This window comes from Colletes gigas, unplaced genomic scaffold (genome assembly GCF_013123115.1).
Source record: "Colletes gigas isolate AHSC1104 unplaced genomic scaffold, ASM1312311v1 Colletes_gigas_Sc00005, whole genome shotgun sequence".
NCBI classification, from domain to species: domain Eukaryota; kingdom Metazoa; phylum Arthropoda; class Insecta; order Hymenoptera; family Colletidae; genus Colletes; species Colletes gigas.
The window spans coordinates 1,529,639-1,548,062 of record NW_025106634.1 but is presented as its reverse complement, the minus strand read 5'-3'; the positions used below and the strand labels follow the sequence as shown (position 1 = coordinate 1,548,062).

At 33.3% G+C, this 18,424-nt stretch overlaps 3 protein-coding genes across 7 annotated transcripts; all 3 read left to right on the top strand.

Annotated features, from left to right (window-relative positions):
• Nucleotides 1-353: 353 nt before the first annotated feature.
• Nucleotides 354-1,270, top strand: LOC122395426 (uncharacterized protein KIAA1143 homolog). The gene is made up of 3 exons (XM_043392994.1): nucleotides 354-547; nucleotides 834-966; nucleotides 1,067-1,270. The coding sequence occupies exons 1-3, from the start codon at nucleotides 437-439 to the stop codon at nucleotides 1,234-1,236; spliced, it is 414 nt and encodes a 137-aa protein (XP_043248929.1). The 5' UTR covers nucleotides 354-436; the 3' UTR covers nucleotides 1,237-1,270.
• A 771-nt stretch (nucleotides 1,271-2,041) lies between these two features.
• On the top strand, nucleotides 2,042-13,666 carry LOC122395194. 5 transcript variants are annotated; one of them, XM_043392588.1, is made up of 11 exons: nucleotides 2,042-2,156; nucleotides 3,543-3,690; nucleotides 4,610-4,709; nucleotides 5,069-5,161; nucleotides 5,663-8,047; nucleotides 8,145-8,233; nucleotides 9,661-9,798; nucleotides 10,984-11,160; nucleotides 11,371-11,493; nucleotides 11,746-11,850; nucleotides 11,962-13,666. In XM_043392588.1, the coding sequence occupies exons 4-11, from the start codon at nucleotides 5,092-5,094 to the stop codon at nucleotides 12,274-12,276; spliced, it is 3,402 nt and encodes a 1,133-aa protein (XP_043248523.1). In that variant the 5' UTR covers nucleotides 2,042-2,156; nucleotides 3,543-3,690; nucleotides 4,610-4,709; nucleotides 5,069-5,091; the 3' UTR covers nucleotides 12,277-13,666. The 5 variants fall into 5 exon arrangements, with proteins under 5 accessions (XP_043248523.1, XP_043248521.1, XP_043248526.1 ...); XM_043392586.1 differs by lacking the exon at nucleotides 4,610-4,709 and having other exon boundaries at nucleotides 11,962-13,665; XM_043392587.1 differs by lacking the exon at nucleotides 4,610-4,709 and having other exon boundaries at nucleotides 2,045-2,156; nucleotides 3,566-3,690; nucleotides 11,962-13,665.
• Nucleotides 13,667-14,703: 1,037 nt separating this feature from the next.
• LOC122395077 (poly [ADP-ribose] polymerase) lies at nucleotides 14,704-18,343 on the top strand. Its single transcript, XM_043392390.1, has 3 exons — nucleotides 14,704-14,945; nucleotides 15,278-15,419; nucleotides 15,504-18,343. The coding sequence occupies exons 1-3, from the start codon at nucleotides 14,832-14,834 to the stop codon at nucleotides 18,218-18,220; spliced, it is 2,973 nt and encodes a 990-aa protein (XP_043248325.1). The 5' UTR covers nucleotides 14,704-14,831; the 3' UTR covers nucleotides 18,221-18,343.
• Nucleotides 18,344-18,424: the final 81 nt, after the last annotated feature.

Genomic DNA, 18,424 nt, shown 5'->3' with positions numbered 1-18,424 from the left:
ATAGATTATCAGACTGTGTTGTTTCAAAATTAAAGCGATATAATTACCCCTGTAATTCCTTACAATGGCGAGATAAAAGTAAAAAATAAACGAAAGTTTTTACGAGAATTTAAACTTAAAATCAGTTACACTCCAATATTTTAAAGATTCTGTCTTTTTTCTTTTTAATTTTTGTAATACTAAATATTTAACAATCCTACATTTAAGACCACAAATAAATTGTAGTGCAGAAAATACCTTCCCCCACTGCTTCATTGATGCTGACCAATCAGATACGGTATACTAGTAACTTTTACTAAAAACATCTCACTTCCCGATCTATCTAATACACAAGTTTATGGCTCTACATAAAATTATTTTCTAACGTACTTAAACTCAAGATAGGTTATATTGTGGTGTTTTATGTTTAAAAGTGTAACGAGAAGGATAAGAAGAAATGTCCAGAAAAAAGCATAACGTTTCGTATATTAAACCAAACGAACCGAAATTTTTACGCGAATTAAAAGAACAAGTTGGTTATAAAGAAGGGCCTACAGTTGACACAAAGGTACAGTTTAATATTTTGCATTAAAATTTAAGTGGTAATAATTATTTAATCGTTATGTTATGTATGGTAGTATAATTGCATTGAAAAAATAATTTTCTTTGACTAAAAATGTTCAGAATATATGTAATTAAAGCTACAAAACTCTAATTATAGCAATAGGTATAATAATTCTAATATTTATCATTTTTTTAAAATTATAACGTGTTAACTATAATGAAATAATTGTTATAATTAGTGCTTATTTATAACTAGCATAAACAGCCATTTAAATGACTTCTTAAAACAGAGAGAAGTATTACCTCAAGATTCAGACGATGATAAAGATGAACGTGAAGAAGAGAAGCCTATTGTGGTTGTATTAAAATCTGGTGATTTAACTGCAGAAGAAGCAGAAGTATTTCAAAAACAAAAAGAAGAAGGTAGATATAAATTTTATTTAAATAAGAATATTTATAATTTGAGAACTAATAAGCGATAAGTCTGTTGAAAAACAAGTTATGTGTGGATCCTGAATTATAGAAGAAGCCAATGCTCCAGCAGATTTATCTAAACGAATTATATTTAGAAAAAATAAAGTAGTGGAAGGAGAATCAGATACTGCGGATAAGCCAGTGAAAAAGAAGATAAAAAAAACAAAACAAGAAAAGGCTATATTGTCTTTTAATGATAATGATGATGACTATCTTTAGTATTTGCAAATATGTATTTAAGTATTTTTTAAATGGGCAAAAATGAATTTTATAAAGTATATAAATTGTTATATAATAATTATTGTGATGAAATATTTACATGTTTGTATTAGGGTAGTGTGTTGTACAAAATAGAATTTAATATAAGAATTTTGTATATCCAGTTATTCGCGTGTATATATTTGAATGTAAATATTGTTCATATATGTATATAGACCTTGAACTGTATTTCTCAGTAGCAACATAAGAAATGTACATTCAATGAATTTTAGAAATGTTGAAATCTAATAAATTTAATCTTACTTTAAGATAAACGTAATTACGATTAATCGTGTGCCTGCATGAAACAAATTATTGTAAATTCAATATCGTAATAAATAAACCACAGAAAATCACAGGAAATATAAGGAAAAGTTCTATTGTTTCACGTAGTATATACATATGAAAAAAAACGTGTACTATACAATAAATTCGACACGAACAAAATTTATACAAATTTAAAATAAATTTGTAACAATCTTGCGTGAATTACTTAGGGGTGTGTGTATTAAATGATTCCATAGAATAGGGCGGGGACTTATTAGTCAACCCCATTGTTATATATTGTTGCAATTGCAGATTGCCCTTATTCTTGGGAGGGCCTCTCATTGGATGTGCACGTGTACCCGGTCACGTGACAATGTATAACAAACGCTACTGGTCGTTTTGTCCCTTTAACATTACGCGTACGTCATAAAATTTGCGGTCACGTGATTATTGTCGCCATCTTGGCAGTTTTCGACGACAGAGGTAAGAAGGATCCGTGACGTCGAACCCAAATAAACACAAAGTATATGTGAATAATTTTAGTATAAAAATTGTGTGTATCAAGTGCCGAGGGAGTCGCGTGTGTAGCCGAATATTTGTCGGTGTTCCGAACGGTCAGTGGATTTAAATAGCGCGGCATTTGTGATGCGTGTGTGTTTCGATTATTGGTCCTCTTTTGGGGGAATAATCGCGATCGGCCAGCGACCACCACGGCAGCTGTTCGACAGCTAAGTCAGCCCTTACGAAAGAAATGGCGGGAGCTTTCTAAATTTTGATAAACCAGTAAAGACGTCTGGTGCACCCTTTAACCGTAGACAAACAATGATTAATATAAAGCGCCAAGGGACTTGCGATTGATTTGTTGGATTTTATGATTTGTATAGTTGTGGTGCCGAATAACACAATATAACCAGGGCCGTGACGATCCTCTCAATTTCCCTACGCATCTCCCATGCACTAATTCCTATTTAGATACAGTCTCTGTTAGATCGTAACAAAATTTGTTTCGAACAGGTATGCTAATGTGTACACTCCTCTGGTAACTTCTGGTACGAATAAGTTACTATTGTCCACAGTAATACGATGTATTTGTGACATATCGATCGGTACCAAATAAAAGCAATGGCATATTAAACTTTTGTCTCGACAAAATATATTAACATTTCTTATAAATTGGAAATTATACGGTGAAATTTTCATTCAAGTTAATATGTCGTTACATTCATTTAAATTTGTTAGAATGGTCTGACGATGAAGCTTTTCGTCGATGGTTTATTTTGGTTTAAGGCCGTATCAAAGTACAGTGTTTATTCTTTCAGTGTTATCTTCGTACATTATAATTTTGCTTATCTAAGCACACCATCAGCGAAATAAACCAGTAGATGTTTCTAAAGAAAAAGAGAAGTTCCATACGTGAATTGTGCAAATCGTGATCACCTCCAAATTAATTATATAAATTGAAACGTTATAAATATATAACAATATTTACAAATTCAATTATTTAGTTGCATTTATTTTTCATTTCACCGTATACGTAGTTCTCGAAGAGCATAGTGTGTTAAACAGTTTTATTAGGTTTAATATATCCCGTATTTCTTTCCAAAACAAAAAAGAACAAAGAACAAATGTGTTCAATATCAAAAGTACTTAATCAATATCGTTGTTTGACTACCATTTCAAGCGATGGGAATTCTAATCCACCAATGAACGTTAGCAAAAACAGCAGGGAGCCTCATTTTTGAAAATAATGTTGTCTCTTCAACACTCTTGTAGGTATTTAAACGTGGAAATAACGACAATGATGTAGCTAAAAGTATAACGCCGATTGAATAGCCATAGAGAAATCGTGAGAAAAGCCTCTCTTCCGTTTCACGACCCCTTCTTTCTATTTCGTTTCTACTTAACCCTCGTTGAAAAGAGCCCACGACTTTGCGACGGCCCTGGGCATAACTTTTTAACGTTTCCAACGTCGCGCCTGCCCTCTGGTGCCTAATTTTCAGCGATGAATGTTCACTATTTACAGGTTTTGTGAATAAATCGTGTATCGTGCGTATAAGGACGAATCGTAGCTCCGTCGCCGCCACTGAAGATTGCAGGTTGTGAAAATGTCGCGGTATCAGAAAATCGTTTAGGAGAGCAAACGGTCAGGTGCGTATATTTGTGCCTGGTGACAGGATACGGATGGAGTTCATACGCGTTCCATTGCCTCGTAGAACCGCCGGGATCCGTGAATAGCGAGTTAAGTAGCACGAGACATGCCCTCAACCGAGCATACTGAGTGCGATTCCTCTTATTCCGAATTACCGGTGTCTCGTGAACTTTGATATTTTTCGAGTTTCAAATAACATGATCATTGTCATTTCGAACGATGATGCATGCCACATCAGGATGAACATTACTGTAGGTTAAAAGTATGCTCAGCATCTTTTTTAAGAACGCTATGTCCTTCGAGCGGATCCATAGACAAGGCTTTATCTTCGTTTCTACATCGTTCCTCTATTAGATCAGTCTTCAAACGAGATTTGAAAATCGTTTTGACACGAGAACAAACGAGATAATTGAAAAGAAATTCTCGTCGAGTGTCTTGAATAGGAACTTTGATAGTTGGGTGAATCGGATCTCTATAGATAATCTGGCAAAATGGTCCGCGTTTATCTAGTTTCTTCTTCGTCACGTACGTTGAATCGTATTAGTGACCATTGGTTGTTTGTGTTTTTCGTAGTCCCGCTAGTAAACCCCATACACCCGTAAATTCTGTTGAATGTTTATAAGAAAAATTGGTTTGTGGATAATATCGTCGTGGGAGATCCGTCTGACATGATCGGATTCGGTAGGTCATAGGGTTGTTCTGTAGGTGGTTGGCGTGTTGTCTGTCCGGCATGTAGTATAGAGTTAGGAAGGTTGTGCGCGCGCGCCCATGGATAGCGAGTTGATGGGTCGTATATGCGTACGGTTGTATATATATATACATATGTATATATAATATATATGTATATATATATATATTCTTCAGTCGTGTGCATATGTATGAAAGACGAAAGTTCGATGTGTAAAGCTGTAGGAATAGGTGTAGGTTGGTAGGTTGCTACGAAGGTTGAGAAGAGAGGTACGCGGAGGGCTGACTGACTGACTGGCTGGCGCTCGGACGCGGTGGCTGGCGAGTGCAGGTGACTGAGAGACGCTAACCATTCAAGCTACTTTACAGGACTCTCCTTATCCGAACATTTGTCCACGCATCCACGAGTGACTCTTTGTCTCCTAATTATTGTTAGAACTGTGCGCGACTAAGATTTTTTGGACGAAGCGGGCGTATTTCGGTAATGCTCTGACTGGAAATCGACGACCACAAACTTTGTTGGTTATGGGAACAAGGAAATAGGAGTACGGAATTCGCAGCGCCATTTTGAAAAATTCGGCCCCGCTAAAAATTCCCTCCCTCTCCCCGCCCTCGCGTTCATGTCGTGGATGTAATGAAACGCGTCGTCGCCACGAGCCGCTTATTCCTGTGTTCTTATTAATTGTTTAGATCAACTGTACAGTGGTGGCCCCATGGAAGGCACATTAGAAGAACCCCCTGTTAAGGACTCATCTGAGGCCAGTCCTGATAAGGTTCTCAAAGGTATGCTCTGCCCTTGCTTGGATCTATTAAAGCAATTCTTCTAAATATTCCAAGAGACTGACTTTCTGCCTACTTTATGCTATCTAAAGTTGTTGCCACATGATGATACTGATTTTGACATTTGTTTTGTTTTTGGTTGATGATTACTGTATTGTTTTACTGTAGTTTGCGATGATTCATGTGATCGAACAATGTATATGTTACTAAACAGCACACATATTCCTTAAATCATGTACCAATAATTCATTGTAATAAACTTATGTGAATGTACATTCTGTTATATTTTTAAGTCATGTATTTATATTGTATGATTATTAATATACTTTATCGATGTATGATGATATAATTAATATTCTTTATTTTACTTCTTGGACATTCATTTTCAAAGTCATTGTATAAGGAATTGATAATAAACACATTTATGACACAATATATTGATAATAAATATTTAATATTTTTAGATATTGCTATCTCAATAAAAACAATTTTTATGTTTTGCAGATGTTGTGATACCAAATGGTGTTAATGGAAATTATAATGACAAAGAAGAATTCATGGACGCAGATAATGCATCTAATCTTGTGTCAAATGAAATTAATAGTGCAGCTGAAGGGGATGAGGATGACGAGGAGGAGGAGGAGGAGGAAGAAGAAGAAAATGGTGAAGAAGATGACGAGGACGAACATAGAATGGAAGTTGAAATTGAAGAAGGAGATATAGAATCAGAAGATAGTGAACAGGATAGAATAGATCCAAGTAGGAGTAAAAAGGATGAAATCTCTGACTCAGAGACCGACTCTAAAACATCCGAACCACCGGAAGGTGTCAGTGAGACGAACAATTCTAGTGAAGTGTCTAAAACTGAAGATAAGTGTAAAATCACATCTTGTGAGGCTATGGATGTTGATGAACAGAGTAACAACTCTGATGTGGAATGTCTCGATGAAAGCATAACAGAAATACAATTTGATAATGACGATGTGTTCACTTTGAAAAATTCTACGCTAAAAGATGACCAAAATTTATCAGGTAGTAGTGATATACAAAAGATTAATGACAGTAGCGAAATTACTGACAGTACTTCAGATCCATCTGATGTGAAAATTTGTGAAGAAAATGGAAGCTGCGATAGTCCTGATATTGAAGAGATAACAGATAGTGCGAAGAATGGTCATAATTCTTCGTCGGAGCGTGTCAATAAAGATCCGACAAAACCAAGAAAGCAAAGAAAACAAGTAGACCTTAGTAGTATTACGCCAAGGAGAAGTTCTCGTAATATAAAGAGGACAAGTTACATAGAAAAGGAAATAGAAGAGGAAGTAGAAGACGATGGCTCTGACATAGAAGAAATTAAGCTAGAAGATCCTTTGGCTGGTGTTGACAGTAAGGATAAAGAGAATTCTAAACTGAAATCACCAGTCAAAAATAGTAAAACTACTATTGTAGTTAATGATACTAAACGTTTGGTAGAAATCGCGGCTGGTAGTAAATCTGTGAAAGGAGGGAAAAAAGAACCCACCTTAGTTATTATAGACACAAATTCTATACTTTCTGGGCGTGGTGGTGTTCCTGTAAGTAACAGTAAACCTCATCATACTGTCTCCAGTTCTAGCTCTTTTTCGGTAGTTCCAATGGGTATGCCAACACAAACAATGTATCCCAATATGAGAACAACTATTACACCAGTACCCATGACATCAAAAACTGCACAGTTAAGTCCTAAAACGAGCAGTATAACTACAGTACCATCTACAGTACCTCCTATATTACCTACTTTAACTGATGATATGTTTGTGGTAGAGGCACCATCTTTTATAGTACCATATGTGTATGAAAAACCACCTCTAAAACCATTAAAAGATTTTGTCACAAAACTAGAGCTATGTTTAGAGGAGAAAGAGAAAGAAGAGAAGGAAGAAAAGAGCAAACAAAATATAGAAGAAAATAAAGGAGAAGAATGCAACGAAGACTCGTCGGATTCGAGTCAGAAGAATAAGGATAAAGGCGAGGAGAGTGATAATGAAGGAAGTTCTAAAGGGAAGAAAGATGGAGAAGATAGAGGTGACAATTCAGCAGATGTAACTGAACCTGGATTTAGTAATGTAAGTGATAAACACGATGTAAGGCAAGAGGATAGGAATAAAGTACTAACTTACTTTGACCTCCCATTGGGAAAATTTTTCATGCAAATTGGAGTGAATCTTGTTCAAGAATATGTGCAAACTGATCTTTTACGGACTCAAAAGCGTAAACAGGGCAAAGGTAGCACATCAGCTGAAACTCAATTAGCTATAAATTCACTCATCAAGAATTTAGAATTTAGTAAAGAAAATAACGAACCATTCCATTTAGAACTGAAGAAATGTGAATTCTGTAATTTTAAAACAGAGTCAACCTTAGTCATGCAGCATCATTTAGAAACTCCACATATGCGCAACTATGTCTACAAATGTAACTTTTGTCCGATCGAAGTACGTAGTCCTCACGATATCTTATTTCATATGGAAGCGGAACATAATACTCGTGGAAGGTTGGAACGTGGTCCAGCTTTTCATCAGTGCCCTAATTGCCCATTCGAAGATAACCAAAAAGGCAAATTAACTCGGCATATACTTGCTTGTACTAAGAAATTCAGACCAGAAAAGAATTTAGAACCAGCTGCTGATTGGGAACCTCCAGCAAAGATTCCTAGACTAAATCGAGCAAGACCTGGACCAACTAATCCTAACGCACTTGCCATGGCAATGGGTGGTAAAGGACCACAACCGCTTTTACCAAAATTACTACCTGCTCCTATCACGGGTCGTGGAAGAGGACGGCCACCTATGCAACCAAGGTACTCAGATTTGAAAACGTTGCGACCGGGCGGTACGACAATGCGGCAAGGTAAGTGTCCGCTATTTAAAACTGATAATAATAAATCAAATTGAATTAAAGCTCTTCTATAAATATTAACGATTACATTATATTGCATATGTTTTAGATAATGTTGCAGGAATGATGTATCGTCCAACATCTTCTGGTTTATTGGTCCCTACTTCATACCAGTTTGGTAGTAACCAAATATTTCAGGTAAAGATTATTTTCATTTTATATCATTCTTACACAAAGTCATTGAAAGTAAAGTCAAATTGTTCTTTTAATAGAAAAATTATGAATGATTTATGATTAATTTCATGTTATACAAGGTGTTCCATACAAAACAGTTAGTTAATTATTTTCTTTAGCCGTGATAATACGAATAAATATTTCATACATAACTGAAACCATTTTAAAGGATGAGAAAAAGAAAGAAGATTTCTTTTCTTAATGTTATTTTCAAAATCACTAATCTCTATTTTTTATATATGATTACGTATTTTGTTTTCTTACATGTTTTTGCCAGTAATCCTTAGATGACCGCGCCGGGGCCATTGACGGCCCCCTAGCTTCATTATTTCGTTAATAATTCATTGACTTAATTCAGTTAATATTTGCTGTTTTAAGTAATCCTCCCTTTTAATATCTTCAATCCTATGCCGTGATTATGTTTCTAAAGTATTTGGAATTGACTGAAATTAAATAATTTAGGCCTGAGATTGATTTAAAATTCAATGTACTGCGTTATGTGTTTAACAGACTGGTTAGAAGAATCAAAATTATGAATTTTATTTTTATAGGATAAATTAAGTAGTTATGTATATTTTTAGTTATTTATTTATGAAGTACATAAGAATGTACATATTTTTTGCTTTTATAAATATATTTATTGTGAAGTATTTGTAATATTATTTTGTCTAATAAATGATGTCGATTAATTTATCTAACTAATGACCACATTAACATTAATATTGTCAAGAAAACTTTCAGTACATGACTTTTTTGGTGGGATCCATTATAGACCCTATTGTGTAATTCACGTGAAATAAAATCGCGTAATTGATTGACATACGGCCGTTTTAGTAATATGACCCTAAAACATTCTTTCGCGTTGTCACATCTAAAGGAGATAATAGGTGACCTGTTTCGTGTAGGACATCCCGTGTATTAACACAATGTGATGAGATTTTATTAAATTTCATGATACAGTCAAAGGGCAATGATAATCTTACAAAGTCATGCCCCTGTAATAATATATTTTAGTTATAATGTATAGCACACCCATGATATGCATAATACACCTATACTTTTATATTTCCTTGAAGTTACATATGGCAATTAATATTGATATTAATAATGTGTAAGAAACATTACATCACGAATTTAGTTTTCTAAACACTGTGTTCTATTTTCTTTAACAAGAGAATAGTATACTTATGTACTCTGCTTATTATGTAAAATTTAGGTACTCTACTTTTTATTTGTCTATTACACAAGAATACAGCAATTTTGATCTGTACATACAAATCAGCATGTTCTTTTTTTTAAAGATATCAGTGTATGAATAAAAAATACAGGTTCACAAATTCAAGTAAATATAAAATTTAAGAATTAGTAAAAAAATATATGGGTGGTGACAGGTGGTGGGTGGCTCTGGGACTGTCATGTCGGCTGTCTCGGGAGTGAGTAGCAGTAGCGGCGGCAGTTCCGGTCAACCCACACCCATTGCACTTGTACCCAACGTAATCGACTCTCTCTCTAGGTTGTCCTCGTCACAGGTAAATAAATATTGGAAATTACCAGGAAGGTTAAATTGATTTTGTAAAATTTGTGATCGCATGGATGATGTGTTTTCTGCAGGTGTAAAAAGCTTTCATAACCGATTTCTTAAGATTTTCTATAATTAAAGCTACATATAATTGCTTATAGGATTTAACCGTGTTTTTTAAAATTATAGCTACATATCATTAGTGTGCAATGCAACTAGTTTTGCAATTATTGATTTTAGCAATGTTTTTTGTTCTTGTAGTACATTGCATTATGAAAACCTGTCCAATATTATATTAATATAATCTTATTATTTATATATTTTTAAAGAATTGAGTGGTAACTTTTGATAAATGTGAAAAGATTTTCTTTGGAAATATTTAAAACTGTTGTTGTAATGTTAAATAAAGTATAAAGAAATTTGAAAAGAAAAAAACAGGATACTTCTAAAATATATAGTTTGATCGTATAATTTTAGTGTAATGGTATTTGAAATGTAATTCCAATAAAAATAATCTATATATTTCAACGTTTTGTAAAATTGCTGTTAATGAATATTGAGTAGCATATGAAGAGAAATTGTATAAGTACATTTATTGTTTTATTTTACAATATTGAGTACAATAATATATTTTATACAAATAACAGACTGCTGGTGATAAAAGAATTGGAAATTTCAATTTACACTTTATAATTTTTTAGGTAAATACTACTTAACCGTCGGACGGCGGAAAATTCGACGTTAGGGTGCAAGATGGAGCCGGGTCATATTTGATCTATGGTAGAATTCCTTATTTATAATTCCAAGCATAAAGTTTCTCATCAAAATTTTATCTGAATATCTTAAATTACATGCTTGTGAAGTTTAAATATAGAACAGTACGATGCTGTAGCCAAGTATGGAGAAATCGTTGGAAAGATAATGATTGCTAAATTGCTAATAAGAGATACAAGCTATGTTATCATTGAACTAGACAATGGAAGAAAGAAGGGTTTAGATAGAAGTAAGACGCAGTTCCATCAGTGACATAAAACATTTTATCCCAATTATGACATAAAATAGCGTGGGTTAAAATTGACCCAGCTCCGCAAGCGGACGATTAATACATTACCTAATACTTTGTATGAGATAATAATGTTTGACAATTTCGTATACGACTACTATTAAAATAACTAGTATGCTTTATATTTTTCAGAATACAACAACCAGTACGAAAAATCCTACAGCAAAGTTGTTGAGTCAACCAAGTATATCTATAACTCCGCTACCGCGTACAACATCTCAAACCTCTATTCCTGGTTCTGGAACTTCATCAAAGGCGGGCGGGAAAACTACATTTGTTATATGTGAGATCTGCGACGGTTATATTAAGGTAAGATACGTAAAATATACTTTAAAAATATTTTTCATGGTTTAAAAGTTCATACTGTAAACAGTGGCTGACTGTAGGCGAAAAAATGATCTATGCCACTGTTTATGTTTTTTCGGCCAACAGTAGCAAAAACTAAACTCGGCTAGCCAAAATTTAAAATAGTACCACGTTGTATCTGATTTACTATACGAAGTTGAACATTCTTTTTAGGATCTAGAACAACTACGTAATCACATGCAATGGATCCATAAAGTAAAAATACATCCAAAGATGATTTATAATAGACCTCCATTAAACTGCCAAAAATGTCAGTTTCGGTTTTTCACAGATCAGGTATGATTCTATTATTGTTCATGTAATTCCTATTTGCGCAATTTAATAATTTTGTATGTGATCGTTATACTGTTGAATATATGTGTTTCCGTAATGTGCTTTTTCTTTTTAATAGCGTTTGCAAGTTTTAAGAGTATAAAGTACTAACTGAAATGTAATTTTTTGTTTATTTTATTTTTATCATATGTTTTATGTTTTGAATATGTTTGTATAAAATTAGACTATAACAATATTGTATTCATACATCTACAGGGTCTTGAAAGACATTTACTTGGGTCACATGGGTTGGTTACATCCAGTATGCAAGAAGCAGCAAATAAAGGGAAAGATGCTGGTCGCTGTCCCGCTTGTGGCAGGGTGAGTTTATTCTTTTCGAATTATTCAACGTACAAAATTGTATATGTTTGAGATTGAGAGTTATAAAATTAAACAGCATGTTACCTGAGAGTTGTGGATCTTAATTTTTAGGTATATCAATGGAAATTACTAAATCATGTCGCGCGAGATCACGGAATGACACTAAAACCTGCGCATCTATCTTATAAATGTACAGTTTGCACTGCCACGTTTGGAATGTATAAGCAGTTTGAAAACCATGTTTATTCGGCACATAGTGTCGTAGCTAAAAGAGTAATGGATAAGAAGAATACACCTTCATCTCCATCGTCCAGATCCAACGACTCCCTTTTAAAACCACTGAAGATCAATGATGAAATTACGATTATTCCACAACCAGCAAAACCTACAACCAGGTCGGGTGCATCTCAAGGCAGAGGAAAATAGCAATGATCAGCAGAGTGATACATGTGTCTTGTCTTACTGAATTTTACGTAACTTTGTGGTACTCCATACCGGTCATTGTAGTACACAGTGACTTGACGTGCCGTGTACATGTGTATGCATATTATGCTTAAGACGCAATTACAAACACATAAACCTACAACTCTTGGCAAAAACTAGTTGATTGCGTAATAATATTCCATCAATGATTATACCGATATATTTATTTAAGAATTTTTATTGTTGTTATCGGACATACATAAAATAGACTGTAAAATATTAAAGGGTGGCCTTCAGTCTAATTCCTTGGTTAATCCTAGAGCTGCATACTCCTGACCTACACGCCTATGAAACCTATAAATACTAAGTGTATTTACATTTTATGCGACACTCGCAGGTCATATTGCGGATCACTCTTACATAGCAAATTCACTATAATATAAAATTCTTTTTCTAAGACAAATATATTTGAATTAATTCTATTTTGTTATTAACGCTAATACAATTACGTAGGGCAATGAACGATAAATTGTCCTGACTCTACATATTCGATACGTTTACGCATCATGTTGCGAAACAATTTCTGATTGATATACGAAGTAACAAATTGTACTAATTAACCAGAGTGCCCTAGACTGTCCCGCGATATCTGTTGGTGCTCTACCAATAGTTTCGCCTCAAAGTTTTTCTATCATGTACACTTTTTTTTTTAATTTCGCCATCGTATTTTTAAGCGACGAATGTGAAACCTTATAATTCGCTGCTTAATTTGTAAACGTTTCGTAAAGTTGCGTGTATGAAATAAGTTTTAACGTCAAAGACCTTTAAAGTTGTAAATTGTATCTATTGCTATAAGTTGAAATCTTTGGTCACAAGTATTGTAATAAAACATTCAGTTTTATTTTTGCGCTTTTATAAGAACAAAAATGTACATTAACATAGAATATAATATAAACGATTATATCAATAAAATAGGATGGCACACATAATGTGTATACATTTTTTCTGTTAAAACAATAAAATTTGTCATGGAGCATTGAACTTATTAGCACACATCGCGACATATATGCATGTTATGTATGTGTATATATAATATATAACAAAATATTATATATACAAATACATAAAATTATTCTAGTATAGTGATAGCGTGATATAAGAAGAGACAATTACTTATCTTCTTGTATGCACTCTGGATTGATAATAGGCTTATACTGATATGTAGATAGTTGAAAAAAGTAACAGGTTTAATTTAATAATTTCGATTCATTCTTGATAAGTTTTGTACGTTATTGTAGAACATAATTTTAGAGAAAAAAATGCATTAAATGAAGAAAATAACATGGTGCGTTTTTGCACTATATGGCTGTATTATTTCATTCTACCACTTGCCAGACACTGTCATGGCAAGCCATGTTGGTAAAACAGAAAGATTCATAAACGTAATTACAGAAATATATAGTTTACTGTAATAATTTGTACAATATTATATGATTATTAAAATAAAGTGTACCAACATTGTATTACGAGTTGTAATTTATTTCGAATGCTATTTAGATTATAAGAAATCGTCTATAACTTTATCAACAACTGCCAATTTACTTTAAATAAATTATTGATGTTAGCAAAACTCTTTAGAGTCTATGATGAAAATAAATTTGAAAAAAATATTTCACTCTTGAGATACGACAGTAATAAATAAGAATCTATAGAAAGATTTTAAAAACCTTTCCAAACCTTAAAACTTGCGATATTGCTATATCGTTTTCCTAAATTTGAAAATTGCTAGAGGAGTGAACGATCCTCCAGCTTATTGATGCCTTGATGTTTGAAAACGATAGAGCACGTGTTAAAATGAGTCCTTCGCTAAATGCAAAATGAAATTTTTACAGCTTTTGTTTTATTTTCATCGCATGTATCACAGTTTTTTTCAATTACTTCCGATTAACGAGGTGTTAATAAAATAAAATACAATAATTACACTATGTTTCAATAATGATACATTATAATTCTTGACTTAAGCAGTGAGTAAGAAAATGTTTGAAATGTACAGTTTTTTAAAATGCATTTAAAACGACTTACATTAAAAAATTGAACAATTTAATTCCAATGAACCAAATTAATTTAACTAATTTTTAATTTATCATTTAATTCTGTTGTAAGATCATATTCAGAAAAAGTATCATAAAGGTGCTTAAATTTCATACAAAACTGAATTTGATTTCCGGTTTAAATTGCGATCAATTAGTCAATTTACGAAACTTCAGTAAACATTATACGTTTAAATATTTATGTCGAATTTAATGTTACATTTATCGATAGAAACGTTGTAAAACTAAAGTATGTAATTTATTATCGTTATGTTGTAATTTGCTATGCTGTACCTACACGCATACATATTGCGTCTGTAAGAGGAAACGCATTGTGTTCCTTCTGAACGTACTAGAATTTGGCGGTTAAACAGGATTACATTCACACCGATCTACGTCAGTGAAGAAGTCGCTATTGTCAGAGTATTTCACTTTAAAGCTGAGATCGTTGCAACAGACAACAAAGCGATGGATAATGATTTACCTTACTCCGTTGAATATGCGAAAAGTTCGCGTGCTTCGTGCCAAAGTTGTAAAAATTCAATCATGAAAGATACACTAAGGCTCGCCGTTATTGTTCAGGTACGCATTAAGTATACACGAATACGAATGTTCGATAAATTTACAGGTTATTATTAAGACCGGTATTGAACCTATAACTTGTAACAATCTTTATTTAATTAATAGTTAATATTTTCAATACTGCATAATTTATTTGTAATTAACTACATATACGCAGTAGAATGTATATGGAAATTTATGGTATTTAGCGAAATTTATTATTCTCGTAAATTGTTATTTTACTTACCTTCAATTGTAATATTACTATATTGTATAAATGACTCAATTTATCATCAATATTTGTCTTTACGTTTGAATGATAATTTTATTGTTACATGTTTTTAAACTTCCAGAGCCCTGTTCATGATGGGAAGATACCTAAGTGGTACCACCCTGCTTGCTTTTTTCTGAAACAAAGGCCAAAATCTGCTGCAGATATTGCAAATTTTGATAATATACGTTGGGAAGACCAACAAGAAGTCAAGAAGAACATTGGTTTGTTTATTGCAACGTTATAGATAATATTCAATGCTGCACAATGCAATGGCAAGCTTTTACTTAGCACATTTTCTTTTACAGAGGAAGCAAGTAAGCTTCCATTACCTGCTACTGGTAGAGGGAAAAAACGTAACAGTACTGCAAAAAATATTGGTCTTGGAAATGACTTCTTAATTCAATATGCAAAATCTAACAAATCACTTTGCAGAGGGTGTGAAGAGAGGATAGTGAAAGATGAAATAAGAATATCAAAAAAAGATTTTGAAAGTCAGGAAGCCAGAAGATTTGGGGGCATGGACAGATGGTATCACCTTGAGTGTTTTGCAAAACTAAGGGAAGAATTACAATTTTATGAAGGTGGTGATATACTGCCTGGTATAGCAGACCTTTCCAAGGATGATCAGAAAACAGTTAAAAGTACTTTACCAAAAATTAAGTCAGACTCTGCACCACCCATAAAAAAAATTAAGGATGAACCTGAGGATGTGGAAGATGCGAAAAAAATGGAGAAGCAAAACAATGAAATATTTAAAGTTAGAGATATGATCTCTTCAATGAAAAAAGATGATCTCATTGCTCTGTTAAAGAAAAATGAACAGGAAGTTCCAGAAGGTGTATCTGCTATAGTAGATCGTTTGTCTGATGCAATCTGCTTTGGAGCTTTAAAACCATGCCCAAAATGTAGTGGGCAGCTTGTATATAATTCAGGGATTGGATACAAATGTGTAGGAGACTTAACAGAATGGACTAAATGTGAATACATAACTCAAGACCCTAAAAGAAAAAAATTTGAAATATCGTCGGATCTGATCAAGAATTATCCAAATTTGAAATCTTTAAAAATGAAAGTCAAGAAAAGGTTAATAAAGGTGACAGCACCATCAACGTCTAGCCTAATTAAAAAGGAAGATAATGTTGATTCTGGGCCTAAAGTTGAAGCTAAACCAAAACCATTGAAGCATATGCAATTTGTTGTTATTGGTCGTACAGAAAAAGATAAAGATACTTTGAAAAGGAATATTATGCTTTTAGGAGGAGACGTAACTACAAAGATTCACGAAAACTTAACCGCCGTTATATCGACTCAAAATGAAATAGACAAAATGAGTAAGAAGATGGAAGATGCTAAAAGTTTTAATATTCAAGTTATTACCGAAGATTTTGTCGACGAAGCAAAAGACTACACAAAATCTGCTGTTTCGCTCATTAAGAAAAAGACCATTTCAAGCTGGGGCGGTAATTTGTCCGATAGGATTAAGACTGTCGCAGAAAAATCCTCTGCCTCAAAAAGTAAACGTAAAAGTGGCTTTGAAAAGTCAGGATCTGGTACAATGAAACTGACATTAAAAGGTGGTTTAACTGTTGATCCACAAAGTGGCATGGAAAATGATACACACGTATATCAAAGTGGTAACAATAAATATACCGTTACATTGGTACTTTCAGACATACAAACTAAAAAAAATAGCTACTACAAGTTACAGATTTTGAAGCATGATAAACAAAATACGTATTGGTTATTCAGAAGTTGGGGTAGGATAGGAACGACTATTGGCGGTACAAAACTGGAAAAATTAGCATTAGAAGACTGTATAGAAGAATTTGAATCTCTTTACCAAGAAAAAAGCGGGAATGACTGGAATCGCAGAGAACATTTTATTAAAATTCCTAATAAAATGTACCCAGTTGATGTCGATCTTGGGGATGAAGTACCCGCACAATTATTAGAATCTAACATTAAAAGTGATTTGGAACAGCAAGTACAAGATTTGATGAAATTGATTTTTAGTGAAGCAAATATGAAAAAGGTGATGACAGAGTTTGAAATTGATACAGATAAAATGCCCCTTGGAAAATTATCTAAGAAACAAATACAGAAAGCATATGCGGTATTAACGGATTTACAGGATATATTAAAAAATGAAAATGTCGAACGAGTTACTTTGATTGATGCATCTAATAGATTTTATAATTTAATACCTCACAATTTTGGTGTATCCGAATTAAAGATTTTGGATACAACTGAAGAAATCCATGCAAAGTGTGAAATGCTAGATGCATTGCTTGAAATGGAGATTGCATACTCTCTTTTACATAGTAAGACGGACGACACGAAAAATCCACTCGATGCTCATTATGAACAATTGAAAACCGATATCAAAGCATTAGATAAAGAAACTAAGGAATACCAGGCTATTCAGGAGTATGTAAAGAATACTCATGCAGAGACTCACACACAATATGAACTTGAAGTTGAAGATGTATTTGTTGTAAAAAGAAAAGGGGAGGATAGTAGATACAAACCATTCAGGAAATTACAGAATAAAAAATTACTATGGCATGGTTCTAGAACAACGAATTTTGCTGGTATACTTTCTCAGGGATTAAGAATAGCTCCACCAGAAGCTCCTAGTACAGGTTATATGTTTGGTAAAGGTATATATTTCGCAGACATGGTAACGAAATCTGCGAACTATTGTTGTACAAGCAATGAAAATCCTACCGGATTATTGTTACTTTGCGAAGTAGCATTAGGTAACATGTACGAGAGATATGCAGCAGATTATATTGAAAAATTGCCGAACGGCAAACACTCTACGTTTGGTCGCGGACAAACGCAACCCGATCCTAAATCTGTATATAAAACAGAGGATAATGTTGAAATTCCATATGGTCCGCCTGTACGTGCTAAACTACCAAAGAAATCGACTCTATTGTACAATGAATACATTGTATATGATGTTGCTCAGGTAAAGGCACGATACTTGTTAAAACTAAACTTCAAGTACAAAATGTAATATTTCTTCAAGTAAGTTTGATAAGATTATGATATTATAATATTATAATACTGAATCTATTTCATATATTATGCTCAATAAAACTTACCTTCGCATCCTCGATATTTAAATATACTCGCGATACTACCTCCTACATGAATCTCAAGAATATTGATATTGTTCTTATAGATACATGTATTAATTTTTTTTATGTACGTTTTGGAA